We start from the raw sequence: 27938 nt of genomic DNA on the forward strand, positions 1-27938 counted from the left end.
ACCCATCATGCATTGGTTTGACCTAGCCCTGCTCTGGTCCTTCTAGCGCATTAGGATTACTTTCTGAAATAATTTAAGCTGGACAGGTGAGGAAGTATCCGTGTCTCCAAGCTGTGTCTGTACGTTCCAGGTTCCGGGCCTCCCTCTATCCCTGCCCCGAGACGCCCCAGGAGAGGAAGGAAATGGCTTCTGGAGTTAATACCAGGATTGATGATCTGCAAATGGTACGCAGAGGGCTGCAGGGAATTCGTTTTGTGAAGTAGAAGACCAGTCTCCGTCCCTGAAACACTAACAGTTTCCCAGGCACCTGCAGCAGCTCGGGGCACCAAAACCAGCCGAGTGCCCCTGGGAGCAGGGCAAGGGTTGCGGGGAATGACTGTTAAAAATAGCATCCATCATCCTCAGACGAGACAGGAATGCCATGCATCTGAGATCGTTGTTGCTTAGAGGATTCAGTTCTCCTGGTGGTGACTCAGATGTGTGCTTAGTTGAGAAAGAAATCAGATAATACAGAAGTATGTACAGAGTCAGTTCCGCCCTCTCTCTCACACTCTCTGCGAGCCGAGGCAGCCGCTCGAGACAGCCCCGCGTGTGTGTGTCGCTCCGGTCGCCTCGGAGGTCAGCCACGCAGGCTAGCCGAAGCGTCCTGGTGTAACTCTTGTACCCGAGAAGGAGACTGTGTTAGATTTTCACCAAAGCACGATGCGTGTGGTTTGCACACGCCATGCTTGCCACAGGGAAGGTGTCACGAGTTACGTGTGCATGGAAGGGAAAGGGCAGCCAGCTGGGGCTCTGTCTCCTGTCGGAGGAATGTGATGAGTGCCCCTTGAACCCTTAGTAAACATGCCAGTCCCGAAGGCGTGTCGTCCCAGCAGGGGCACAGCTGCCCGGGGTAGGCTGCAGTTCGCATTTTCCCTCATCTTCCCCTCCAACCCCCGCCACACGCGACCCAGCCACTGGACCTACTGCCGGCTCCTTCGAGATACGCCTGCCTGTTCAGTCAACACTGCCGGAGGGTGATAGGCCGTATTAGTACATTCTGGCTTCTGGACTGTCTTCCCCCTTCCCAGGCTCATGGGTAGGTTTTAAAGTGCCTGTGCCACCCAGCTGCATGAGCTGAAACTTTAAAAAGACTGAATACCGAAGAGTGAGATGGGGTGGCAGGGACAGGGAAAGAAAACAGCAAACAGAACATTGCTTATAAATAAATAAACTTCAAATAAATAAACTTATAAACTTCAGCATCCTTCCAGAAGGTACAGTAGTGACTGTGAAATTGCCCACAGCCAGGAGAAGGAAAAGTAGTCTCGTTCCTTTATTCTCGAGTGATTTAAGCGGTTTCCCCAACATGCTGTGGCTTTTTTTTTTTTCAAACCTCTCTGTGGAAGCCACATTCTACTGCCCAAGGTCGTGGTTCAGGGAGTAGTTACTACTGCTTGCTGAACTCACTTGAAGAGCCATGAAGGAGACTGTGCTAAAATGACTAGGATATAGCTTTTTCCTCTTCAAAGAGATGCAGAGACTTAAGAGATGTTCACACAGAAATAGGAGCAGCCGGTTGCTTGCCCAGCTTCGGCTCAGCCCCTTTTCTGCTGTTAAAATCTTGACTGGCGACAAACAAGGCAGCAGAGCGGGACCTGTCCCTGCCCCACTCTCCCACGTACTTAGTCTCGGCCACCTGGTTTCCAGAGGGTCTGCACCGAGGCAGTGCCCCGCCCCCCAAGCCTGACAGGAAGGTAAAGCTTTATCTGCCTGCCGTGGACAGTGGGGTGTGGCCGTCTGATCCCCGCTCAGGGTTCCGGACCCTCCTGTCTGCAGTCACAGGATCTCTCTTGACACAGGCAGGCGGTGGGTCAGCACGGCCCCTCCCCCACTGCTCCCTGATTCGGGGGGCTGACGTTCAGGGGGTTCTGCAGCGTGCTGTTCTTCAGAGCGGACTCGCTCCTCTGTCAGCGCCTGGGGCTGTGGTGCTGGCTTCTCTGAGTCCGAGTCACGGGCCTCATGTGGAAAGTCCCCACTTTTCCACGATCCATATAAAAGCCAGTGGCCACGTGGCTCCGTCGTGGACTGGGAAGTAAGGTCGAATGTGTAGCAAAAAGGCAAAATCTGTTCTCTTAGGTTTCTCTTGAGCTTGGAGCTAAGCAAAACTGAATGTTAGTAACTGGAACTCTAACTTCTTATACTTTGCCCCCCCACCCACCCAAAAAAAAGCCATTGTAGCCAAAGGAAGGAAAAAAAAACCCAGATCCCCAGTAACTCTTCTCAGAAAACCACGCCTCTTTGCCATTCACAACCGGAGACTGAGGGTTGGTGCCAGGAGGGTCCCTCCCACGGTCCTCTCTCCCCCAAAGGTGCTGAACCAAACAGAGGACCACCGCCAGAGGGTTCTGCAGGCGGCTGCCAAGAACATCCGAGTCTGGTTCATCAAAGTGCGGAAGATGAAGGCCATCTACCACACGCTGAACATGTGCAACATAGACGTGACTCAGAAGTGTCTGATTGCAGAGGTCTGGTGCCCTGTCACCGACCTCGACTCCATCCAGTTCGCACTCCGAAGGGGCACGGTGAGTCCCCCGCGGCTCGCGGTGCGGCCAGCGGCCGGGGAAAGGGGTTCCCGTCGACAGTCACGTTAATGGCGTTGCACGGCATTTTTACTTCCAGAGTTCTTTATTATATTCGTCTTGTGCTCACCTCGTATCCCGATAACAGGTTTTATATGTGTCCTTTCGTTCCAAATGTGCACATGGCAGTTCAGAAAAGGTTAAATGACTTAGTCATAGACCCGTGGTTCTTCGGGGTAGCTCAGGGGCAGAACGGCATTTCCTGACCCCGTTCTCAGCCCGTTAGGCTGCTTCTGGGGTCTGACCCTGGAGCTTCACTTGGGAGTTAGAACCGCTGCCCTGAGCAGCGCACTGGCCTGGGTCCGGCTGCAAAACAGGAGGCCCCAAGTGTGTCACGGTTCCCGTGGAGAGGCTGACGTGCAAACGTGCAAGACGGTCCGTGTTAAGGGCGGTATATGTGTGTGGAGCGGGGGTGCTAGCTTTAAGTGCCATGTTTTTGCTGGTTACACACTTTAGAATTAAGTGTTTTTTTTATGGTAAGCTTTTCTTCCCAAGACTTAATCCAAATCTTTCGCGGCACGTTTTATACCGAGTTTCAGTTCCCCCAAAGACTGTGGAAGGTGGAGACGCAATTCACAGGGAATAAAATGCACACTGTGCGCAACATTGGGTGGGTTTGGGTGTGCATCCCGGGTGGCCCGTGGTGACTGGCGTGCTCCCTGCTCCCCAGGAACACAGCGGCTCCACCGTGCCCTCCATTCTGAACAGGATGCAGACAAACCAGACCCCGCCCACCTACAACAAAACCAACAAGTTCACGGACGGCTTTCAGAACATCGTGGATGCCTACGGGATTGGAACGTACCGAGAGATAAATCCAGGTAAAACCTCGAATCATTTCCTCTCTAGAGGTTTTATTTTCTTGTTGTAGCTTTCAGCGCATCACTTCAAATGCTATTGAACAACTGGCTTAAAACTCAAGATATTGCCTTGGCTGGTGCAGCTCCGTGGACTGAGCACCAGCCTGGGAACCGAGGGGTCGCCGGTTTGATTCCTGGCCGGGACTCACGCCTGGGTTGCCGGCCAGGTCCCCGGTAGGGGGCGTGAGAGAGGCAACCGACCCATGTGTCTCTTGCACGTTGATGTTTCTCTCCCTCTCTCCCTCCCTTCCTTTCTCTCTAAAAATAAATAAATAAAATCTTTAAAAGGAAAAAACGGAAGTTATCAAGACCTCAGCTCGAGTGTAACTGTCAAGAGGTGCCCATTGATCTCCAGGAAGCATTCCTGTTCTTAGGTTTTACGGCACACATGATGTGGAGAACTTGGCTGACCACGAAGCCAAAGTTATACAATAAAAATGCGTGTAGCGTTTTCATAACTTTATTATGAAATTTCGAAAGTAGTGTAAACATGATCTCTTTCAAGTCCCCATCAAAGGAGAAGCATCTCGCGTGTGTAAAGGGGAGGTGGTTTTCCAGGAATGAGCTCAGCGGACTGGGGACTCCCGTCTGCCCCGCCCCACCCCCCCAGCTGTGAAACACCTGCCTTTCCCCAGCGCATCATTTGCAGGAACTGCTTTAAGCAAAATGTTTTTTTCCCAAGATACCTCACATCTTAAAATGGCTCCCCTGTTCCAGGTTAGAGAAAGTGTGGTAATTATTGACCACATTAGGTGCAAAGCAGACCTCTCCTCTGCCTGGAGAGTGAAGTGTTAAATCAAGAGTCCGAGGGTTCATTTGCAGCTGCAGTCGCTGCGGCACTTGCTCTGCCCCAGGTTCTGGGCTTTTCCCCGCCCACCGGGTAGCTTTCCTCAGCTGGAAAATGGTTGCTACACAAGAGAAGAAGCTGGCCGCCTCCAGGGGCAGTGTCCCAGGGGTTAGGAAAAAAGGAATTAAAGAACAGAACACATTGTTGCCAACCTAGCGGCGAAACTTTCACTTCCTGTGTTCTTCTTGTGCAAAGCGCCAGCGGCTGTCCGGCCATCAGCGCTGCTTTGTGAGGGAAGCTCCTCTCCAGCATCCATCTGGCCGGCTTGGGGACACGTCACCTTCCAGCGATCTCAGTGTGCGGAGAGGGATGTGATGTGTTGGCAGTTGTGGTCTCTGTGCTTTGCCCTTTTCCTTCTTTGGTTTTTTATTATTTTTTTAAGTGCCGGGGACGTAAGCCGTTGTATTAGTTTCAGGTGCACAGCAGAGCGATTAGACATTTATACACCCTGCGAAGCGACCGCCCTGATAAGCCCGGTACCCATCCGACATCCTCTGGTTTCTCTTCAGCTCCGTACACCATCATCACTTTCCCCTTCCTGTTCGCCGTGATGTTTGGGGACTTCGGCCACGGCATTCTGATGACCCTTTTCGCCGTATGGATGGTGTTAAGGGAGAGCCGGATCCTCTCCCAGAAGAATGAGAATGAGGTAACATTTATTTAAGTTACGTCTGCAGTAGCCTGAAACTTTGTAATTTCTCACGCATTCACTGTGAAAATTACGACCTGGAAGCCTTTTATCATGAATTTACGGAGAAATTACGTTCAGTTGCACACACTGAAAGGGGCCCCGTGCCCCGTGAAAGTGAAGTTTAGGTTTGTGTCGTATTTTGGTCTTTACTTCAAGCTCCCTGACCCAGGAGGGGGGTCAAGTGCTGTGAGAGGGAGGGTCCCGTGTCTCGTAAGTGACATTGTCACAACAGAAGCTCCGGGGAGCGCCTTCGCTGACCTCTTCCCTCTGGCCCCCAGATGTTCAGCACCGTGTTCAGCGGACGGTACATCATCCTTCTGATGGGCGTGTTCTCCATCTACACCGGCCTCATCTACAACGACTGCTTCTCCAAGTCCCTCAACATCTTCGGGTCGTCCTGGAGCGTACGGCCTATGTTTGTATCTAACTGGACGTAAGTTGCAAAAGAAGCTCCAAGTCAAAGCTTGTTCCTTTCGTCGTCGTCAGCTCTGATGTTCCAGAGCCGACTCTGTCCACGTGGCGCGCTAACCCTCCTTTAGAGGCAGGCTGGCACCGTCTCCTCGTGTGTCCCAGCCCGGGAAGGACTTCGTGGTTCGTGCAGCCGGCTCCGGGCACTGAGACCAGATTAGGAACATGGATATTCTTGTTACCAATTAAAAGCAGATTCTCTAAATCCCCTACACACGGTTGCATACGTGTGTTTAAATGTTTTGCTGTTATCTCTGGTCTCTCCTCGTCTCCGGTGCTAGTCCCTGCTCTTCTACTGAAGGGACGAGACGGCTGTCGTCGTTTCTTTTGGAATCCGTTTTTGGACGCAGTAACTCCCCTCTGTCGATAAAATGTAAACGCACCTTTTCTCCCGACACGGCAGGGAAGAGACGCTTCGGGGGAACCCCGTGCTGCAGCTGAACCCGACTGTCCCTGGAGTTTTTGGCGGGCCGTACCCTTTCGGCATCGATCCGGTAAGAGTGCTTCCTTCCTGTATGTCCGACACTAAAACTTTAAATTGTGACCCGAGCCCTGGCTGGTGCTGCTCAGTGGATTGAGCGTGGGCCTGCGAACCCAAGGGTCGAAGTTCAATTTCCAAGTCAGGGCACATGCCTGGGTTGCAGGCCATGTCCCCAGTAGGGGGCGCACGTGAGAGGCAACCACACATTGATGTTTCTCTCCCTCTCTCTCCATCCCTTCCCCTCTCTCTAAAACTACATAAATAAACTCTTTAAAAAAAATTGTGACCCAAAAGCGAGAATGAAGGTGAAGAGAGTTGTTTGGGTTTTTAGTTGACATCCTTTTGGAAAACCTCGGTTTGTCTGTCTGGTGCGCTCGAAAGCTGTAAAGGACCCAAGTGCCTTGGGAGCCGAAATGATTCCTCCTGCACCGCTTGTCTCAGAGGTGACCAGTAATATGACTCTGGGAGGAAGGAGTTTCAGGGCTCCTTCCCGGCTTCTCTATTTGGGTTTTATTTTCCACATTTTTTTTAATAGGCTGCAATGTTAAATTGAGCAGCCTTAATTCTTTTTTTTTAAAGATTTTATTTATTTATTTTTAGAGAGGGAAGGGGGTGAGATAGAGAGATAGAGAGAAACATCAATATGTGGTTGCTGGAGGTCATGGCCTGCAACCCAGGCATGTGCCCTGCCTGGGAATCGAACCTGCGATGCTTTGGTTCCCAGCCCAAGCTCAATCCAGACCTATGCCAGCCAGGGCTGAATATTGGCTATGTATTTCTTGATATTAAAGAATCATTGTTAATGCTTTGGGGTATGGTAACAGTGTTGTGGCCACGTTTTCAAAAGGAGTCCTTACCTTCTAGAGATCTGCCCTGAAGTGTTTATGGGTAAAGTGATAGGACGTCTGGACTTTTCTCCACAGTAACCTGGAGCGGGGCGGGGGGGGGGGCAGTTTGGGGGTGTGACGAAGCGCGTCTGGCCGAGAGTCAGCGAAGGGGTGGGAACTGCTGGAGCCAGGTGGTGGGTGCCCGGGAGCTGGTGTATCATCCTCTCCATGGACGTGTATGTTTAGTGTATGTTTTCCGTCGGAGCACTGTTCGTGATACGTTTTCGCTTTCTTGGGTTTCACAGATTTGGAACATCGCCAACAACAAGCTGACCTTCCTCAACTCCTTCAAGATGAAGATGTCTGTTATCCTCGGCATCATCCACATGTCGTTTGGGGTCACCCTGAGCCTCTTCAACCACATGTGAGTTGCCCCGGTTCTGTCACGGGAATGTGCGTGGTTTAGATAATGCGTTTGCCTAAGGAATTTAGGCAAACTTTGAGGGAGGGATTAGTAGCCCAGAACCCTGTCTGATATATATTTTAATCTTTTTAAAAAGATTTTATTTATTTATTTTTTAGAGAGGGAAGGGAGGGAGAAAGAGAGAGAGAGAGAGAAACACCAATGTGCAGTTGCTGGGGGTCACGGCCTGCAACCCAGGCATGTACCCTGACTGGGAATCGAACCTGCGACACTTTGGTTCTCAGCCCACGTTCAATCCACTGAGCTACACCAGCCAGGGCTGATATATATATTTTTAAAGTGCTTTTAAGAAATCTCCTGTTCCTAAATGGGGTTTACTTAATAGGACTCCCTTAGCAATTTACAATTGCAGTCAAGATCGCTGAAGGAACCTTGTATAGTTTTCATCAAAATCAGTGAGGTTTTTTTTTTTTTCCTTGATGTGTAACTCACATGAAGTGATGAACTGTGTCTCAGAATGTACTAGATTTTCCCGTCTCTCCTTCATGGGAGAACGGTGGGGATGGTACCCTTGGAGGTCCAGAGGCTGGGACGGCGTAGTTGCTTCCGCTTGTCTGTGTTGCCTCTGGTGCCTCTGGCCGTTGCTTCTTAAAGTGGTAAAGACAGAACTGAGGACGCATTTAGGAGAAAACCTCGCGAGGACTCCACGTGGTGGTGTAGGTGCAGCGAGGGCCCTGGGTCTGTTCACTTCCGACATGTTTTTCTCTCTCTTCCTTTACAGCTATTTCAGGAAGCCCCTGAATATCTACTTCGGATTTATCCCCGAAATAATCTTCATGACCTCTTTGTTCGGCTACTTGGTCATCCTTATCTTTTACAAGTGGACGGCCTATGATGCTCACACGTCGGAGAAGGCACCGAGCCTCCTGATCCATTTCATAAACATGTTCCTCTTTTCCTACGAGGACATGGAAAGCTCAATGCTGTACTCCGGACAGGTGCGTCAACCCGGAAACGGACCGTCTCGGGTGGTGACCCCAGGCCGAGAAGTGGGATGCCTCTGCGACCCTAAGACACCTTTAAAAATCCCTTTCTGTAGACTTGGGTTTTCAGTGCATGCATCCAGATCTAAATGCAGCCCGTCCTCCTTCCCGGGGAGGGTCCCCTGTGACTCGGCATCCGAAAAGGGCAGGATGACAACTCCCGTCCTGTGGGTTTCTGGGCTTCGCCACATCTTGTCACCACTTCAAGAAAAGGGATAGCGTCATTTGCAGATCAGTCAGAAGGTGCTGTTTGGGGGTGAGTTCGTGCCGGAGGTGCAAACGACGTGTCTGATTAGCATGTGGTGTCTTGTCCCTCTTCTTCTTCTTCGCAGAAAGGCATTCAGTGTTTCCTGGTTGTGGTCGCCTTGCTCTGCGTGCCGTGGATGCTGCTGTTTAAGCCGCTGATCCTTCGCCACCAGTATTTGCGGAGGAAGCATCTGGTAGGTGTATTTCTGTTGCTGGAAGTTACGAGTTTAGTTTTGTTTTTTTTTTAAGATCCAGGCAGTTCCTCGTTGGCTCTGACGAATTGTGCGTCCATCTACATACTCTTAAAATGCATCTGTGTCCTGTCCTCGCATGAGTACCGGACCCACTGAAATCAAAAAGTTACGTTTCCACTGCCCAGACATCTGGATTGGGCCCTGAGTAGCTCGGGTGTGGAGAATAAGTGATAAGTTTTTACCTCTCCTGGTCACGTCTCGCTTATTCTGTGCTCAGCAAAACCCAGGCCTGGGTCTGTCCAGGCGCCAGCGTCAGACACAGCAAGGCTGCAAGCCAGCCTCGCAGCCGGGTGACCCCACCCGTGTGGTTTGCCACAGGGCTGACGCTGAGACGTTTTCTTTTGAAATAAGACCGTGATCCTTTCACCCCCCCCCCCCAAAACATCTGGGTAAAAGCTTTGGTTTGCAGCATGCTCTTTTTCTTTTTCTTTCCTTTCTTAAAAAGCAACATACATACTTGTATTTACTTAATGTATGTGTGCATGTGAATTCTGTACACACACACTCAAGTCGCCAAACGTTCATCCCCAGCTACGCAGTGACGCTTACTTATCACGCTGGTAAAGCCCAGAAGATGCCTTTTGCATGACTCTCATATGGCTGTTAGATTACGCTCCTGCGGGAGAGCAGCGGAGTTACAAGACCCCCTTCCCCCTTTCCTGATCATCTCCATCCTTCCATGTGCCCCGCATTCGTCCCCCCTTCACTCCCTCCCTCCCTCTTTCGTTTCCTCCTCCCTTCCTCTTTTCTTCCGTCCGCTATCAGGAAGGGCAGCCCGTGGAGGCCCCAGTCAGCCCAACCCCGAGCCGACAGGGACTAGAGGCAGCAGCAGCGGCTGCAACAGTGAGTGAACTTGAACCACCCGCCCATCACGTTTTGTTTCACAAGGTGGCAAACAGTGCAGCAGAATTCTTTTTTAACGATATTGAGAGCACGGGACATGTGTACTCGGGGAAGTATGTCCTCCTTATTTACTGAGCCAACAAGAGCGACTTCCCCTTCTTATGATTCTGATATCGTCTTTCCCATTGGTCTGCTAAGTCTCTGTCCCAATATGTCAGTGCAGTCCTGTCTGTGGGAGCAAAGGGGCTGTCGTACCCTCTCCCAAGTCCCACCATCCTCGTCCAAGATGGTGGCTCTCGGACTCCTGGACTTTCACGTCTGTCTCCTGTGACCGTGGACTGGATAGCTCTCAGCATGGAGCAAGAACATCTCTGTAATTCTTGAACCGATTTCCGATACTTAAAGTTCTGCTTCCCAACGATGCTTGGACATTCGGTCCCTGTGGCTGTGACTTCCCTGTCTCTCCAGGGGAAGCGTACACGCGTCTGCTTTTCCGTGAGGAACTCAGCAGCGCTCACGCCCTCAGCTATTCCTGCGAGAGCCCCACTCTGCCGCGTGTCTCGCGTGTACCGTTCGTCTGGTGTAAGGACCAGGGGCGTCCACCGTGCTGGTGTTTCCTTCCTTCTTCCCATAGCAACGTTCGGTTCAGCGCCAGCACGCCGACTGTTCAGCATTTCAATATTTGTCCTTAAAAACATCTCTCAACCAAAATCTTAACAACATCCCAATATCAAACTAGTCCAGACTATCCTAGATCGTGGATCTGTAGGATTTTCACGTCTCACCATCAGTGAGCACTCACGTACTGTTGGGTCCTGGCAGCAGTGCCCTCCCTTCAAAGCACAGAAAATATTCAGGCGCCTCACCATTTCTTTCCTTGGGTGTTTCTGATCGTTTGCAACTTAAGAAAACGACTGTGATCATCCTTCTAGAACTAGTCGAAGAGGGGTGATATTTTGGATCAGAAGATATTTTTAATATTGCTGCTTAAAATTATTTTCAAGGAGGGACATCCCTTCTCCTTTCCTATGAGGTAGTTTTTACAAAAGCCCACACTCGCACCATCCACTTCCTGGCCTTCCTCCCACGCGCCCTCTTTCTGCTCATCTCAGTATTTGCACGGTGTGCTTCTCCTGCGTCAGTCTGGACGCTTGTGAACCTGGCATCCTTTTCTTTCAGACTATTCAAAGTAAAAGTCCCTACCCTAGAAACCTGCACAGTCATAGGGTCTTCTTAGCCCACTTGGTAGGAGTTTTTTTTTTTCATTTGTTTTTGTTTGTTTGTTTGTTTGTTAGCCAAACTCCTGGTGGGCAATCTGAAGGCAGTGGGATGACAGTTCCATAACAGGGCCCTGGGTTTTTGACCCCAAGAGCTAAGGACTCGAACACTGGCCTGTTTTTGTTCTGTGCTGTGTCCTCTTGGTTGTCCGTGAGCTGTGTATCCCATTTATTTTTTTTTCCTGTTTTCTGCTGGTGTGTATGTGTGTCCCATCCCCCTTCCTGTAACTCTGATCCCCCAGGTTCTGGAAGGACAGTCATTAGTGTCAGGCTGGGAGGTCTAACCCGTCTGCCCCTCACCTTATCCTCTGGCCGGGGAAAGCTCAGGATGGGCCTTCCGCCTCAGGAGCCCTGAAGCCTGCCTCCCATGCCCTCGGACCCACCCCAGGAGTCCCCTCCTGTCACTCACACTCTCTGTTGCCCTTTCAGCCCGCCTTCTGAGGGCTGTCGGGTGGAATGTTCGTGTGACCTGGAGGTGCCCAGGGCTTCCGTGGTTCCCGAACCTGGCTGCCCATCAGAATCACCTCGTGAACCTTATATTTGCTGCTTAGGGCATTAAAACCGAAGAGGAGAGAAAAGTGGGAGTAATTCTATGACCCAGACAATCCCCTACTGACCTTGAAAAGTACCATCAAAGCAACAGGTGTACCTGCTTAGAGAAGGCAGATAAGGGAGCAGCTGAGAGCTTGCTCCCCAGCATATGCCTGCCACCTGTTTGGCTCAAATGCACTCTTATAAAAATTCGGGGGAAAAAAAAGAAAATGCAAATAAAAGCAAGAAGTGTCCCCGTCCCCCTTCTCCGTCTCGAGGGTATTATGCCTTCGAGTTTTTTCTGCACATGTCAGTTTAGATCTGCCATCCATCGATACACGTGTGTGTGTGTGTGTGGACATATATGTATTAAATATTAGAAACACATTGGGAAAAAGGAAGAAAAAATAGGGAAAATGGAACATATTAGGAGTCGTGTTGAAACTGTAGCTGTTCTGCCCCTTGATTTACTAGGCTGTTAAAAACTCAGTGTCTCCTAGAGATGGTTTCACAGTGACACTCTCTCTCACAGCCGCCCGGCACTCCGTAGGCCGCTCTGCTGGTTGTGCTAAAATTACGTAATCCCTGTCTCCCTGACGGAAGTGTTCGCTGTCCCCAGTTCTTTGCTGTTACAATAACACTGCAGGTCCTTGTCCTTGACGAAACGTCACAAGCCTGTTCCTGGCAGTGGGTGGGGTTGCTGCGTCTCAAAGGGCACGTGCATCTTCCATTTTGACAATCAAAGCGATTCTACAGTCTGTCTTTGGGGAAATATATTTTTTTAAAATACAGATTTCCCAGGCCCCACCCCAAACCTCCTACATTCACACTTTCCAGGAGTAGCATTGGAGGCATTTGAGAATGTCTACTTACTGAAACGCAGCGTTCCGCGGTGACGCTGATGCGGCAGCTTTAACCAGCACACCTGCGCATGCGCTGTTGGTGCCACTCGCCGGAAGGCCGCTCTACGGGAGCCGGGTCTCCCACTCTCGCGTTGCTTGGCCACGAGTCGGAAACCGTGGGAAGCGGGTCTCGGGCCTCTCTTCAGCCCCGCCCCTCCACGACAGGCTGAGCGCTGATTGGCGCCTGTCAGACCCGCCCCCAGTTCTGCCTGGGTTTTGTGCCCACAGGGCCCTTCTGCCTCAGTAAACCCGAGGTTTTCCCAATCAAGTTGATGCAGGAAGGCTGGCCCTGGAGACCCCGCTGAAAACTCTGCCTGAGAAGCGAGCAGACGCACACACCCCATCCGTATCTGCCCATGTGCCTATGAAAGAGTTCTTTGCACGCTCCAGAATCCTCCATTGAAGGAAGGGAGCCTTTGCTCTTTTTTAAAAACTTGCTACTCCCTAGCCACAAGCTTATGTCCATTAAGCTTTTTTTCCCTTCCCTGACCTAGGAAGCCCTTTGTTCCTCGGTAGAGACCCGGTACATTTCTGGGAGAGGCTGCGGGAACCCTTGGGGCTCCTGTGGAAAGTTCATCAGACCACGTTACGACCGCCCTGTCATTTGGCACCCTCCCTCCCTCTTAGAAAGTCTGCTCTTCAGTTCAGCTCCAGAAACACCCAGGCCACCGAAGTCGTCACAGATAGAGCTCTGCTGGTTAGGAGAGTCTGTTCGTACTGAGCATCCCCGCTGGCGCAGCCTTTGCAGTTAGCAGTGACCAAGGCGAGGTCGGTGTCTCTCGGGGCAGCAGGCAGGGCTGCAGGCGCCCTCCCACCGGGACGCGGTGGTAGACGGGGCCGGGGCCGGGCCGGGGTGGTCAGGGTGGGAACCATGGTGGTCCGTTTGGACTTAGCCATTCGACCAGCGGGTTTCGTTTTTGTTGTTGGCCTGTATGCTTTTCCGAGGTTTGTATGTACTAACCATCGCCCTTCCCCACTGCCCGAAATGTTGCATTAAAGCCCAGGCAAATTCTACTCTTTCTGTTCATGTGTGTAGGGAACTCTCAACTTTGGTGGGATCAGGGTGGGCAACGGACCGACAGAGGAGGATGCTGAGATTATTCAGCATGACCAGCTCTCCACCCATTCGGAAGATGCGGAAGAGGTAAGATCCAGCGGCGTGGGCTGCCTCTCCTTCCTTCGTTGGCTCGGCCCTAGCCTCGTGTCTCTCTGTGGCCTTGCTCCAGTCTTCTCCTTGACAAATGCACACACTAACGCTAATGATCAGCCCGCCTTCTGGACCTCTCAGGGCCGCACCGCTTTTTCCAGTGGGCCCCTGCTCTGAACCCCAGGTGCTGCCTGCACAGCCCACGGCCGTTTTGTTCTGTTGCTCAACTTCCTGAATTCTGAGTTGCATGCAGAGCTCGACCTACTAACTGCTCTCCCGGGCACCGGGGCAGAACAGGCCGCCGCCGCCCAGCTCTCCGCGGCCTCACAGCCCACGGAGGCGGCATCCTCATCCCTTGCCCCTTCTGAGGACAGTTTCCTTCGGGACTTTAGTGCCTGTTACTTTTGCAGTCCTGTCCCACCGATGTGCTCTTGTTGCAGATGTTTTACTGGAGCCTGTTAAAAAGGTCACTTGCGTACTTTTTATAGGGAGACTGAAAAAAGAGTAAGGCTAAGCCGCACTTTCCCTAAACCTCCAAGCTCAGTGTCTGAGCCCGCAGTCTCCTTGCCCGACCGTCCACACCACGGAGCCTCCGAACTTTGTTTGGAATCTCATCCATTCGTTATATTCTTCTGAAAGCAAACAGGACAGCAGTTGAGGACGGGGCTTCTCCATCGGGCTGACCCCTCTCGCTCTGTCTATGACTTTTTAAAAAAGAAACGGCAGTGAGCATGCTCACACTCTAGATCCTGCTGCTTTTGCTTTCCGAGAGTGCCCAGGAGGCCCGCCCCCACCACACTAGACCCCTTAACACTCACGGTCCTCCCCCGGGAAGCGATCGGGACTCTCGTGTTCGTGACTTGTGACCTTGCGTGTGCCCTGGCCTCCCACTAAGTGTCACTTTGTGTTTTCAAGCCTGCCGAGGACGAAGGGGTAAGAAACGAGCTGCTTTGCCTTCATGTTTATCCGGGGCTTCTCTTCCCGTCCTTGTGGTCACTTTGCTGAGCCTGCTGCATCCGGGGGCCACACGCGCCACCCTCGCACCCTGCATCTCACTGGCCATTTCTAACCAGTCCGTGAGCCCACGCTCTGAACACGCTCATCTCCATTCACTGCATCTCATGTCGGTCCCCTCTGTCTTCGTCTCATTGACTTCACTGATCTAATGCCTCTGAGAATGGCTTTGTGAGGAGCTGCAAGTAATGCCGGCACTGGCATTCTTGAAGTGACTCCCCTCGGGGGCTCAATCCCACTGGCTTCTGCCTGCCTCTCCTGCGAGGTCCTGTGTGGTCGCTCTGCCACTCGGAGCAGCTGTTTCCTCCCTGACCCTCTGAGTGCTCACGAGTAAACCTCCCCCTCCCTCCCCGCTCCCTGTCTGAGCTGCGGTGGCCTCTTCCTGCCGCCCTCATCAGCCTGCTGATGTTTGACGCGAGAACCGCTGCGCCCTGGCTCGGGGTCCGCCCTGCCTCTGTGTGACCCAGGTGGGAGGTCGGCGGCTTCCTAAAGGAGGCTGTGCCTCTTAGACGCATCCCAGAAAGGAGCGATCCGTCCGCACGACAGGCGTTCCCGTTCAATCAGCCACACACGCAGACTCACAGCAGGGAGCAGAGAGAACGTGGGCTACATGTCCAGGCCACGTCGGAGGGGGCTTCTGGCTCCTCGAGAATTCGTTCAGTGACGGACAGGTCCGGTCCGGAGCTGGGTTTTTAGACGGCCGTGCTGCACTGTTTGCATCTTCCCCTCCCGCCAGATTTCCCTCTGAAATGCTCAGACCCGTGAACCCGTCCCTTTCCCGCCTCGCCTGGTCCTCTGTAAGGGGGCAGAGGGATGGGAACGGGGGAATCTGTGCTGTTTGCTGTAAACACAGACAGTGCTCCGTCTGCCCAGCGTTCGGGAGCTCCCGTGTGCCTGCGGACCGCCCGCCGGTGCCCTGTCTCCGGGGGAGGGCGGGGGGCGCATGCTGCACATCAGCGAGGTGCTCAGCCCCCTCCCAGTAACCTCGCCTCCGACAACCCTGCTCTTTCCAAGTGTCTTACTCACTGAGCACCTGAATGTCACGGTCCCTGTCTGACCAGCCCTTGTTTGTGGCCATGCCCCAGGGGCTTGGGCATCCAAACGAGATGGACTGTGATTCCGCTGTCCGAGTCATCTCCGACACCCTCCCCCCCCCCCCAGCTCCCTCAGGGGCTCTGTCTCTCGTAGCTTCCCAAGTAGACATAACACTTCATCAGGAACATACACAGTCGAGTTCTCTACAGCCAGAGTTGGAGAGCTGTCACAGTTATCTAAAGATTTCAAACAAAACAGATTTTTAAAAAAAAATCCAGCCTGCTTCTTCTAGAGCATGCCCATTTGGCTTGGTTGTGGAAACCCGCGGGCCCCATGCAGGCCGTGGCTCCAGCCCAGGGGGTGCCGCAGCCCCTCCCCGCAGGGGGCACACAGCACGACGGCAGACCAGGCCGGGACGCCTTTGCAGGCTGCGACCGCTCAGCCAGGGTCAGCGGCCTCTCCCCTCCTGTGTCATCCCATCAGTGTGCTCATCCCACCCGCCCGCCCATTCACCCTCCACGCATCAAGCTCTCTGGTTAATGGGGCGGAAACTGAACGAAGGAAAACATAGCCCCTGCCTCCACGGACCTCCCAGACAAATTGAGGAGACCGCCTCGATGACAGACGCTGTGACCAAAGCGTGCCCGGGGCGCTGTGGCCACACAGGAGGAGGAGGGCGCCTGGAGAACACAGGAGTCGGGGCAGGGGCGAGGAGGTCAGGGAAGGGTCCCCTAGGGGAAGTGTTGCTCCTGATCCAGCAGGAGGGTCCGTGGAGGGAGGAGGGGGCGCAGACCCATCAGTAATGATAGTCACTGCAGAGCACAGAGGCCTGCAGGCCTCGGGGCCGGGTGACAGGCGGGTGCTCGGCCTGGCTGAAGTGCAGAGTCAGCGTTCGGGGGACTGGTTAGCGGGGAGGCTGGAGGGTGGCAGCCATGAGTCGCAGGGGGTTTGGACAACAAGGAGCCATCAGGTGCAGCTGGAGGTGACCGTGCATGTGCCCCAGCGGGGAGAGGGCACAGTCTGGAGGAGGGGGGGACAGCCCAGCTGCTACGAGCCAGGGAGGAACTATGAGGCCTGGAGTGAAGGCCTGGGCAGGCAGGGACGCACAGGAGACTGAGGAAGTAAAAGCTACCAGCCCCAGTGCCTTGTCGAATGCTGGCGGTCAACAGTGACTGCCAGGCTCGGCGGGCTCCTGGGGGACGGGCAGTGACACTGTTCGACCCAGAGGCAGATCTCGGTGGGGTCAGAGGACAGCAATTACTTAGTCTCGTCTGGGGGCTTTGAGCCGAGTGCCAGTGGTGCACCCAGAGGCCCACGACGCCCAGCTCGCTGGAAAGAGGGAGCGTGGAGGTCAGAGAAGGGGCGAGGATATCAGGGAGAGATGTCAGGCCTGAGGCTGGGGCTCCCGCACTGAAGGAAGCACCAAGATGGAGATGGAAGGAGGCTCCAGAGGAATAGAAGGGAAACGTTAGGGGAGGTGAGTGTCTCAAGGGGGAGGAGGAAAAGGGGGCAGAAACAGGCTCCGCAGGGGCTCCGGCAGGACACAGGATGTTGGACCTCACGCCAGGAGGTCGGGGTGAGCGGCCGAGAAGGCCCGTTCGTGGGGCGCGGAGGGCGGGGGCCGGGACTCAGTGGTGACGGGGAGTGGAGACTGGGCATCCGCTGGGGTTCATGGTCAGTCATGGCCGACACGTCAGAGTGTCTGAGTGACTGACTCTCTGAACACCCACCCCTCTGCCTTCCCCCACCACACAGAAGACTTGCCCAAGGTTACAGAGCAGGGAGTTCAAAGCGAAGGACAGGAGAAAGTCAGGGGCAGTGTCTGGAAGGGAAGCTTCCTCGTCCCCCTTCCTTTTTTTTTTTTTTTTTTTTTGGTGGGAGGAACCGGAGGTGGGACAAAAATGCTGGACGTGGCTGGCCCTGAGGGAGCTCAGCACCCACTGCTTTCGTGGGGCTCTTGCGAGTCAAGCCCTGCGCTCCTGCAAGTGGGGGGCCTCTCCTTCCTCTGAGCACGGGCTTTGGGGCGACAGCCAGCAGCGGTGGGAAAGGACTCTCAGCAGCGTTGTAGGGGTTGAGGTAGCTGGGGTTACCCTAGTTTTCGGGGTCACTAGGTGGCTCGAGGAGCTTGTTCCAGAAGAACAGCCCTGGGGTGCTCCGGGTGTAGATGGTCCAAGGCGAGGGAAATGAGGCGGCTGCTCGAAGACCGCGCCTTAGAGCGGGTCCCTCTGCCCCCTGGCCACACCCCGGAGGCCAGGGCTGTGGGCCCTTCCCCAGCCCAGCCCCTCCTCTCGCCCTGCCCTCCCCGATTCCCCAGGCAGTTCTGGTATGAGGTCTTTGGGTGTGGAGTCATGTGAAACTAGAGAAAAATAGACTCTGACCCGAGGGCAGGGCAGGGCAGGCCTGGGAGGCCCACTAGGCAGATGCCCTCTGTCCCCGGGGGTCTGGGCTGGGCTGTGGGGAGGGGCCCGGGGAATGGAAAGACCTCCTGTTCTCTAGCAGCTGTGGGTCTCTCCCCCTGGGAGAGCCAGAGGCCCCGAGATGCCCCTGGTGCTCCCAGAGCATCTGTGCTCTTCCCAGGCTGTGCGTGGGACAGCCCTGAATGTGAGCTCCCCAAAGCCTGCCCCAGCCCTACCCCTTCACTCCGGAAAGAACTGGGATGTTGAAAGGGAACCTGGGAGAAAGGGGGTGTGAGGAAAACGGAAACGCCATCCAATAGATCAGGGGCGTCAAACTCATTCTCACGGGGTGGGGAAGGGCACATCAGCCTTGCGGTTGCCTTCAAAGGACCGAATGTCAAGCTCCTCGCCCCTAGTTAAGGGGTAGTTACATTTACACAGTCCTAAAATCTCATAGGGCCCTCGGAAGGCACACGTGAGGCTGATGTGGCCCCTGGTGACAATGAGTTCGACCCCCTGCAATAGGTAGTCTGCCCGGTCTTACTCAACTGTCCAAGCAGCAATCGGTAAAGGTTTTGCTAAAATCTTCCTGTGTCATCTTTTCAGAAGTCACACACACACACACAAAAAAAAAAAAAAAAAAAGGGAAGGAAGAAAGAAAAGGAAAAAAATGTGGTTGGTTCTCTTGCTCCCAACAGTTTGTAAAATAATTGAGTGAAGGGACCGCAGGGGTTTGGGGCCCAGCAGCTGGGAGGGGCCCCTCCTGCTCTCCTGGAGCACCCACAGCAGGCACCTCCCCTCCCCTCCGGGCACTGTCAGGTGGGAGTCGGCCAGAGCAGCGAGGGAGTCCAGACAGTCGTTTGCTCTGAGCGCTCTTGACCTTCGCTTACACTCCGCTTAAGCTCCGGCCTGGCCGGGGGTGGGGGGGTTTGGGGGGGGGTGGGGAACAGCCATGTGTTGGGAAGACTGTCAGGAAGATGTAGTACAGTAAAATGTAGTGTGTTGCGGGCGGTGGGAGTGCCCCAGTCGGGGTTGAAGCTAGGCAGGCTTTCCGGGGACGACGGCATAGCTGGTGTCACCGCCAGAGTCCAACGCTGGGGGCTCCAGGCCCGCGGAGCCCAAGTGCCACCCGGCCACAGCCCAGACGTCCTCACACACACACCAGCCCCCGGCCTCACACCCCCTGTCTGGTTTCCTCCCACCACAGTTCGACTTCGGAGACACCATGGTGCACCAGGCCATCCACACGATCGAGTTCTGCCTGGGCTGCATCTCCAACACCGCCTCCTACCTGCGGCTCTGGGCGCTCAGCCTCGCTCATGCGCGTGAGTGTATTTCTCTCGGGTGGACACTCTCGGGGGGGGGGGGGGGGGCGGGGCGCTTAAAGAGCGCGGAGATTCCATAAAGGCTCTGGGGTTATTCAGACTCCGGAGTCCAGACAGAATGATGTCCGGATGGCAGAGTCACAGTGCTTTTTGCCAGGTTAGCGACGCACGGTGGTCCCACTGAGGTCGTGGGAAGCCAGGATGCAAGGACGCTCCGGGCGAGGGGTGGCAGAGCAAAACGCAAGGTCTGTAGCGTGTCTGCGAAAGTGACCCGGATGCCCTGTCTCTCTCCCTCCCCGGCCCCCAGAGCTGTCCGAGGTGCTCTGGACCATGGTGATCCACACCGGCCTGCAGGTGAAGAGCCTGGCAGGGAGCCTGGTGCTGTTCTTCATCTTCGCCGCCTTTGCCACCCTGACCGTGGCCATCCTCCTGATCATGGAGGGCCTCTCCGCCTTCCTGCACGCGCTGCGGCTGCACTGGTAAGGGGAAGGGAGGGGCGGTGGGGAGGCGGGGGGGAGGCGGGCAGGGCACGGGGACGTGTCCTTGGCTGCACTGAGGGCAGCTTTGCTCCTGTCCAGAATCCAGGGACACTAGGAAGTGTCTGCTTTCACATCCTCACACCCAAGGGCCTATCTTAGGCGCGAGCTACAGGAAGTGCCCGCAGACAAGCCCGGCTCACCTTTCACAGCCTCCAGTGGGTGGTGTCGACCCCCCTCCCTGCCTTCACGGCAGGCCCCCGGCGCTCTTCAGGACAGCCCAGAAGATTCGCTGAGGTCCTATTTTGTGCGTGTTTGGGGTTTTTCTTGCTCTGGCCTAGAACGTTCTCCTGTCTTCAGAGCCGTGAAAGCAGATATCTGGAATAGATTCTGAGCCCAGGAAAGTGCTAGGGCACAGTGTGCCCCAGGTTTGCCCCCGTTCCTGTCCTGGCGCCTGTGTCTGTGAGTAGGACCCCCGGCAGCTCCTCACGGGTGGGGGACTCCTGCTTTCCTAGCTGCGTCTCAGTGCCCCAAAGCCGCTTCCGGGGGCAGGTCTGTTTCTTTGCTCTGACGCCGTCTGTGGCTGTGAATGGCCCCGCGTGGATGGGGAGAGGTCAGCCCAGGGAGTGGGAGAGCTGGAGGCTGGGCTGGGCTGGGACCCGTGACCCACAAGCAGGGTTGCCAGATTCAGCAAATACAATGACAGGACGCCCAGTTAGACTAGAACCCCAGGTCAACAACGAATGGTTTTTTTCCTGGAGCTTAAGTGTTTTCCAGGTGCGTGTGGGACGCACTCCTGCTGCAGCTGTGTGTCTGGCGGCTCCCCTGCCCCCTCCAGTCTCCATTTCCGCCTTTATGTTGTGATTCTCCCTTTTTGGGGTCTCAGCCCCCAGTGGTTCTGGAAGCTCTGGACCCTCCCTCCAGAGAAACACCCCCGTCAGTGAGTGCACACACCATTTTACCAACTTAGGGGTTCCCCAACGCACTGACCCGACCTTAGGAACCCCTAGATGAGGTGATCTGTGGTTTTCACGATCTCAAGGTCAGAAGAGGGGTTCGAAAGTCTCTTTCCATCGCTAATCCAAACCCAGACTCTGAACCTGAGAAACGTCTTCCCACCCCCTTTCATTGGTTTTTCCCCTGAGGCGGTTACAGCTGAGCCGGGCAAAGATTCCACTGTTTGTAGTTCTAAATCACACAGGAGCAAAGTGAGGGGTGTGGGGGGAGAGGGGCCGGCACTCAGTCTCCCCCAAAAGCTGCTGGCCTGCCGTGTGGGTACCTGTGGCTTTCCCAGTGCCAGGCCCCCTCCCCTCCTCCCTCCACCCTGCCTGCCCGCCCCTAGCGTTGTTTTCTGTTCAGCAGAGGCTGGGAGCTGCCCACGCTCAGGCTGCTGGCCGCTCCCCTGCTCTCAGCTTATCTGCCACGCTCTCCCCAGCACACTTCCTCAGCTACAGCCACTCCTGGGGAGGGGGGTCGGGGGGGGGGGGGCACCCGCCCGTGGAGTCAGCCTGCGGTGACTCACTTTTTCTTGCGCTCTTGGCTTCCTTCCTTTCCCGGTCACCTCTCTGTCTCCCGAGCCCTGGGTTTGCCAGACCAGTTATCACCCCTCCTTGATCCTGGGTGGGACAGGGAGCAGCCCCACCACCACCGTGTGGGGCAGGGAGCCTGGGCGTGGGCGAGGTCATGTTCTGTTGCCGGAAGGGTCCCCTCTTCCGCAGGCTCACCCGCGGTCTTCCCTCCTCGTAAATGAGCCCGAGGAAGTGGCATGTGACAGGAGAGCTGGCTTCTGGACCAGGCCTGCCTGGCTGTAAAGCCCGGCTCTGCCCACGCTGCCCAGGAAAAAGCTCGGCCCGGAGGCTCGCTGAGCATGAGCCGCCCGCGCTCTCTCGTGTGATGAGAGAGGCAGCCTCGTCGCAGCCAACAGGGTCGCCGCGGTGGAACAGGACGTGCTGTGCACACCAGGCGACTCTGCTCGCCCTGGCACAGTGCAAGCTGCGGGTCAGGCACAGGTCACGGCTGCCCCGTTATACAGGTTCTGAGTCTCTGGTGCCCTGTGCAGAGGGCTCCTGGCCGTGGTGACTGGTAGAGAAACTGTGTTTAGTCCGTGTAGAGAGAGGGGAGACCCCGGCGGCGGCGGCTGAGGCGGCGGGAGCGAGGGAGGGAGGCATCCCGTTTGGGGCTCAGCCCGTCCCCTGCACGGAAAGGAAGAGAACCAGGCTGGTGCTCGTGCGCCCCCTCCTGGCCAGACGCGGAGGCGCCCCGGGGACGGCCGGGCCGCTCGGTCCCGGGACGCACTCGGGGCTGTGGCCATCTTGTGAGGCCTGGGAGCGGCGGGTCCTGCCGAAAATGGCTGCGGGGACGTGGTTGCCGTTTGTCCTGCTGTCCAGCCTGGACGCCTTTGTACCTGTCACCTGACCCCTGGTGTCCAGCTGGGGTTTCCTGGTTCTGACGCAAAGGCTGCCCCTGGGTCTCTTCCGTGGGGACACGAAGAAGAACCTGTGACTTGAACCTGTGACTTGATAACCAGTATAAACCACTAGTCTGAGACCCATGCAGGGTCAGGAGGAGGTCGGTGACCTTTGAAAACAGCAGTGAGCAGGTCAGCGCGCCAGCCTGCTAGTTCTGTCGCCCTGTGAGCCGTCCTGCTCTGTTCTCCCACCAACCACGTTCAGCTGGGGGCAGCTCTCCTGCCTCCCTGAGCAGCTGTGTTTTCTTCCCGAGCACAGGCAGCAGCAGGGATGTGATCAGTAGCTACAATGTTGCCAGCCCAGGGGCCTGGCGCAGCGCAGCTCTGCCCAGGGCCGGCCCATGGTGTGTGGGTTCTCGACTTCGTGCTGGGAAGACTTTACAACTCCAGTCCAGGTGGCTCTGAGGACGTGTTTGTTGAAGCTGGGGACAGTGGCGCAAGGGAGGGCTGAGCGCGGAAGAAGCAACAGGAGAGCGTAGGCGCGGCTGCCTCGGCTCACTGGGAAGGCAGAGAAGCCTTGGGGACAGGTTGGGGGGGGTCAGCTGGGGACAAGCTGCTGCTGCTGCATTGCTGTCCTGGATGCAAGTCCCTTCGGGTCCAGGAGACGTGCCTGTGGGGGAAGAAGAGGAAAGCAAGGGAGAGTGTGTGCGCCCTGGGTCCTTTGTCTTGAGGCTTTTACCTCCCTCTTGCAGGTTGGAATCTCAGGGGAGGGTTTCAGTGGGACATGCCTCAGTCCTCCAGGTGCGCCCTTTCAGGCTCATGGTCTCCCCTGATTGGCCCGAGACAGGGCAGGGGGTCTTTAGTCTTTGTAGTTAGCTCTGGCACCGCCCACCTGGGTTTGCTGCTTTTCTGGGCCTGGAGCTGAAACACAGCTGAGACCTAGCTGTCATCTCTAGGGAGGTGACTTTTTGTATCTGGCTGTAAATTGCCCCGCCAGTTTGTTCGCTGTCTGCTTCGGTTCCCCCCTTCCATGTGTCCTGGCTTACTGGCCTGTCTCGATAACTGTGGGCGCCAAGCTGATTTCAGCAGAGAGACTGTGGCCCCATGGCCTGCCTCCTCATCTGGCGGAGTCCACATGTGTGGACGTGTGCCCACCTGCCCACTCAGGGCGGTCGATGGCCGACGGGGCAGAACCAGGCCCCGTGTGTCGTGAGGGACGCAGTGGTGCCACCTCGGATGCCGAGGCACCGGCGAGCACACGGCTGCCCCCAGAGAAGTGAGAATGCCTGAAATGGGGTCCCCCAACCAGACGTCATTAGTCGGACACTGGGGCTGTCAGACAGGCGTGTGTCCCGCCCTGTGCTGCTCAGAGAGTGACAGACAGAAAGGACCAGAGAAGCAGCTGGGACTAGAGTCCCCCCAGTCACACCCCTGCCAGGAAAGGGAAGAGGGCCCGGAACGCCTTCCCCTGCACCCCCTCAAGGAAACAAGGTTTCCTCTTACACAGCAGGGGCCGCCTCGCGGTGGCTCCCAGTCATGCTCTGGGCCACTGGGTGGCCTCTGCCAGCTGCTGCAGCTGGAAGGGGTGACAGAGCACCTCATCTGACCGCCTGGGGCTGTCCTCACAACTGTGGGGCTCTGAGGTGCGTTTCAGTGGCCTGGAGCTGGGCGTGGCCTGGAGGCTCCGCCGAGCAGGGCCCAAAGGAAGGAAAAACTTGGGGGGGGGCGGGTGGCCAGCGGGCCCCGCCGCGCCCGCCCACAGGGAACGTCGTGTTCGTACTTTGTCAGGAAGCACACGTTTCCCTGGATTGAAGGGCGAGGAGGTGGGGAGACCTGCAGGGAAATCGCTCCCCAGCTTCGTGCCAGGAGGCTGGGTGAGCACGGCCGAGGGGCGAGGTGAGGTCAGCCTGGGCCAGAGTCCCCGCTGGTGGCCACCCTGGGTCACGCAGAGGGACGGCGAGAGAAGGGTGGTGACCCCACAGGCATCTGAAAACCCCCGAAGCTGCTTCTGCATTCGCCTAGTTTGTGAGATCGACCAGCCAGCCGGTCAGAATTCCGACTCCTCGTGGGTGACTCGCCCGCCATCTGGCTGCACACTGTTGAGTGAAAGTGGGACCAGTCCACGTATTTCCAGTTGCTCAGGAATCCCTTTCCACGCGCAGATCCAGCCTACCCGTGGGGAAGAACTCAGACCTAACTGCAGGGGGCCGGAAGCGGGCCCCTGCCCGCTCCCCACCGCCTGCCCCAGAGGTGGTCCCGTGGCTGCAACTGGCAGGGCTTCTGAGGACGGCTGGGGCGTGGGTGCGAATCCAGACCCTGGTTTGGAATTGCTCTCTCCTGGAATCCTGTGACTGACTGTAGTTTGAAACCCCCCCTCCTGCTGGACCCCGTTTTCCCTAGGGGTGCGGCCGGGCAACTAATGGGAATTCCCCAGAGTCTGGGAGGCTGGGGGACCTTGGCCCAGCCCCTGGACTGTGGACTAGGGGAGAAGGCCGCCTGTTCCTCTGGCCCCACGGAAAACTGGCCACCTCTTCTCCCCGGGGCACAGCGGGCAGCTCTGCAGTGTCCTCAGCCAGCACCTAAGGCCAAAGGGGCCTCTGTGGACCCTTCAGTGCCACCCACACAGTCCTGCCGCCCACAAACGGGGGTGCCGGCCCCAGGCCCCTCCCTGTACTTTTCGGTAACTCCCACCTCCCCCTTCGGGGGAAGGGGTGTCGCGCGGTTTGCAGCCACTGGCCCGCAGCCTCCTGCCGCAGCCCCGCCTGCTCTCGCAGGGATCCTGCCGCCCCCAGGGTCACACAGCCCCGAGTGGAAACTATTCCTCAGGGCAGCTCTCCTTGGCTTTTCCATCCTCTGAATCACGCATTTTTCTGCCCTTATTTGGCGCTGATTTGGTCGCTGGGCAGCCGTCCAGGGCGAGTTCGCAGGGGGAGCGCGGCCGAGCAGGCCTGCTGGCTGCGCTCTCGCGAGCGGGCCCTCCTTCCTGCCGCTCGCGCTGGAGCCTGGAGCGGGCCCCAGGGGGGCGGGCAGGCCTGGACGCTGGGCTGCCCGGGAAGGGAGTAGAAGCTCTGTTTTTCCTCTCAGTCCCCAAGAGGAGAATTCTTTCTCAGATGTTTTTGCAGTTGGGGCATATTTTTGCTCCACGGCTCTGAGGACACTTCCCCTCCTGACTCACCCCCTTTCCTGGGAATTTCCTCCCCGACAGCGAAAGCCTCCAGCGTTCCCTCAGGAACCTCCCTTCTCCTTCCTCCCCACAAGGAGACAAACAGCAGGGGAACAGTGGGGCTGGAGGGGTTCCTGGAGCTGAGCTCACAGCCGCCCGAGGGGCTTCCCGCGGGGCGGGGGGTGGGGGGGGTCTGCCCTGAGCCCTGCCAGGCCGCTGACCCGGGAGGTTCTTCTTGGCCGGTAGAAACTCGCGCCAGCCGAGCTCTGCACGTGGCTCTCTGCTCAGCAGGGCAGAGCAGGCGCCGCTGGAGCTGGGCACAGGCCCTGGGTGTCAGAAGCAGGGCTGTGTGAGGAGTCGCAGGTCTGGGCCTGGCGGGCTGGCAGAGGCGGCCACGGGGGCGGGGCTGCGTCCCGAGCTCATCCAGGAAAGCGGGGCCTCCAGGAGTGTGGGGTCTGGCATCTTGCTGGCCTGAACGGTGAAGTCCCAGAAGGTTTCTGTGGGATGATGACTTCCCTCTTCCCTCTCCCCAGGGTCGAGTTCCAGAATAAGTTCTACAGCGGGACTGGATTCAAGTTCCTGCCCTTCTCCTTCGAGCACATTCGGGAGGGGAAGTCTGACGAGTGAGCCCCTCGTGGGGCCGTGCGCCTGCCGCCCTCCCCCACTCCCTCCGTGGTGATTAGCTGTGCCCCTCTTGCGTGTTGGTTGTGATCCCTGGACTTTGGGGCATTCGTGTCATCCTTGCCACCCACCCCCAGCCACCTGACAGTCATCTAGATAGACCCGGCCCCCCCCCTCGGGTTGCCTGCCACCTCAGCTTGGTGTGTGGAAGTGTAGTGGTTTTCTAGAGAAGCTGGCCGTCACACCTCCGGGCACCACCAGCCTTGCCCCCGCCCCCACCCCTCACCCGGCCAAAGGCAGCTCCTCTCTGCCCCCTGGTGGTGCATTGACACAGGCGCTCGCAGCCCAGCGAGGGGGAGGGCCTTCCCCACCCTCACCCAGACTGGGAGCTTCTGCTCCTGCCATTCTAGCTCTGGCTGTGGGGGGGGGTGCTCCTTAACACCCTGCCCCTGGGGGTGCTGGCGCGGGTCCCGGGGGATGGTGTTTCTGTCCCCTGCCTCCCACCTCCGGTCTTCAGAGCACTTGGTAATCAGGAATCCAGCTGGGCCCCACTGTGCCATCGTGCACGGCTTCCCTCGTCACCCCCAAGGGTCCCAGGGCACCCCACACCACCTTCCTAACCTCCACTCTATACTCGCACCCTCTCCTCCTTCCTCCCAGAATCCCCTTCCTTCCCTTCCCCATGTGGACCCTGCCTAAGAGCGCAGCTGGGAGTGACCCAAGACCGAGGTACAGGGGAGCTGCTGCCCGGGGCCCTGGGTGGGCCCTGCCACAGCACACCCTCCGGGGAGAGGATTTAAACGGCCCCCTCTTCCTGGCGCAGACCCTAAGGCTGCTCCCCACCCCCCAATCATGAGTCTCGAGTGAAGGACTAGTCCACAGGGGCGGCTCTCTGGCAGGCCAGCCCCGCTCTGCCCACCGGTGTCCTTGCCCACTTCCACCGTGAGCCCAAGTTGGGGGAGTGAGGTCCCAGGCTGGGAAGGCCACTGTCACCTGCAGTTTGCTGACGGGAGGCTGTGAAAGCTGCGTGGCCCTGCCTGTGAGCTGGTGGTGAGCACCCCCAATGGGCCAGCTCCGCTGCCCACCCCCACACCGGCTGTGGGTCTTGGAGCTAAATTGACCCAGTCCCTTTCAGGCCCTGTCCTCTTCCCATCCCAACTTTACTGGGCGAGCTGTTTTGAGCTGCTCGCTCAACCCCCCGGGGCGGGGCTGGCCCTGGGTGCAGCTGCCCGCCCCAGGCGCCCTGTGCTGGCCAGTGTGACCTGCCCCGGAGCTTGTGCGGAGCCCCCTCCCCCGAGCCCTGCCCGAGGTGGTTTACATGGTGATCTTTGTTCTGTTTACAGTGGGGCTTGAAGCGGAGTTGTGTGTCAGGAACCCGGCCCAAGGCCCCTCTGTTCAGACATTCCTGTGCTGAATAAAGTGTGTTTGACCCTGAGGAGGAGGAGGCTGCCCGTCTCTGTGCCCACAGCCCCTCGTCACACGCTCTCCCCTCCCTCCAGTGTTTCTGCGCCTCTCGCCAAAGGCCAGGGCGGCAGTGGCCCTGACGGGCAGTCAGTTTGTGAAATTCTCACCATATCTCAAGTTTCACAGGCACCTTCCATTCCTATGAGCCCAGGCAGCTTGGCAGGCACTACACACGGTGGGGAGGGGACTTGGGGCCCCGGCTGCATCTCCCCTTCCCACACTACCCACCCAACCAGCAGGGGCCTGTGGGGGTCTGGGCATCCGCCTGCCCTCTCCCTCTTTTCCAGATGTGCTCTTCAGGACTCAGTAGCCTGGCTGTTTTGAGCCCTGCTGCCCTTGGCATTGGTGTAAGGGGCGGCCCAGGGTGCAGTTTCTTCAGGCAGCTGGAGAATGCAAGGTGCCGAGGTGGGCAGGAGGCCAGAGAGCCTGCAGACCGTCCGTGCAGGCAGGGTGGGCCGGAGGGGGGGGGCGCCTTCTCCCTCCGAACTGCCATGTAAGGCATCCACATTCTTTCCCCGTGCCCTGCCTCCCCGCTCCTCCCTGCTGGGGCCTCTGGGGCAGGGGCTGCGAAGGCG

General features: G+C 56.8%; 1 protein-coding gene across 5 annotated transcripts in view; it reads left to right on the forward strand.

The window, feature by feature from the left end:
- Positions 1-27335, forward strand: part of ATP6V0A1 (ATPase H+ transporting V0 subunit a1) — a 47309-nt gene extending 19974 nt beyond the window's left edge. For 2 of the 5 annotated variants that reach the window (XM_028519486.2, XM_028519488.2), the window contains exons 9-22: positions 131-224; positions 2352-2564; positions 3292-3442; positions 4838-4977; positions 5298-5452; positions 5891-5981; positions 7101-7219; positions 8001-8217; positions 8595-8702; positions 13352-13459; positions 14378-14395; positions 19115-19232; positions 19540-19711; positions 25812-27335. In XM_028519486.2, coding sequence (XP_028375287.1) covers positions 131-224; positions 2352-2564; positions 3292-3442; positions 4838-4977; positions 5298-5452; positions 5891-5981; positions 7101-7219; positions 8001-8217; positions 8595-8702; positions 13352-13459; positions 14378-14395; positions 19115-19232; positions 19540-19711; positions 25812-25905 — 1798 coding nt within the window. In that variant the 3' untranslated portion in view covers positions 25906-27335. Of the gene's footprint in view, positions 1-130; positions 225-2351; positions 2565-3291; positions 3443-4837; positions 4978-5297; positions 5453-5890; positions 5982-7100; positions 7220-8000; positions 8218-8594; positions 8703-9527; positions 9606-13351; positions 13460-14377; positions 14396-19114; positions 19233-19539; positions 19712-25811 lie in introns of all 5 variants that reach the window. The other 3 variants (XM_036033920.1, XM_028519489.2, XM_028519485.2) reach the window with 2 other exon arrangements.
- The last annotated feature ends 603 nt before the right edge of the window (positions 27336-27938 follow it).

This window comes from Phyllostomus discolor, chromosome 8, assembly GCF_004126475.2.
Source record: "Phyllostomus discolor isolate MPI-MPIP mPhyDis1 chromosome 8, mPhyDis1.pri.v3, whole genome shotgun sequence".
In the NCBI taxonomy this organism is placed as follows: domain Eukaryota; kingdom Metazoa; phylum Chordata; class Mammalia; order Chiroptera; family Phyllostomidae; genus Phyllostomus; species Phyllostomus discolor.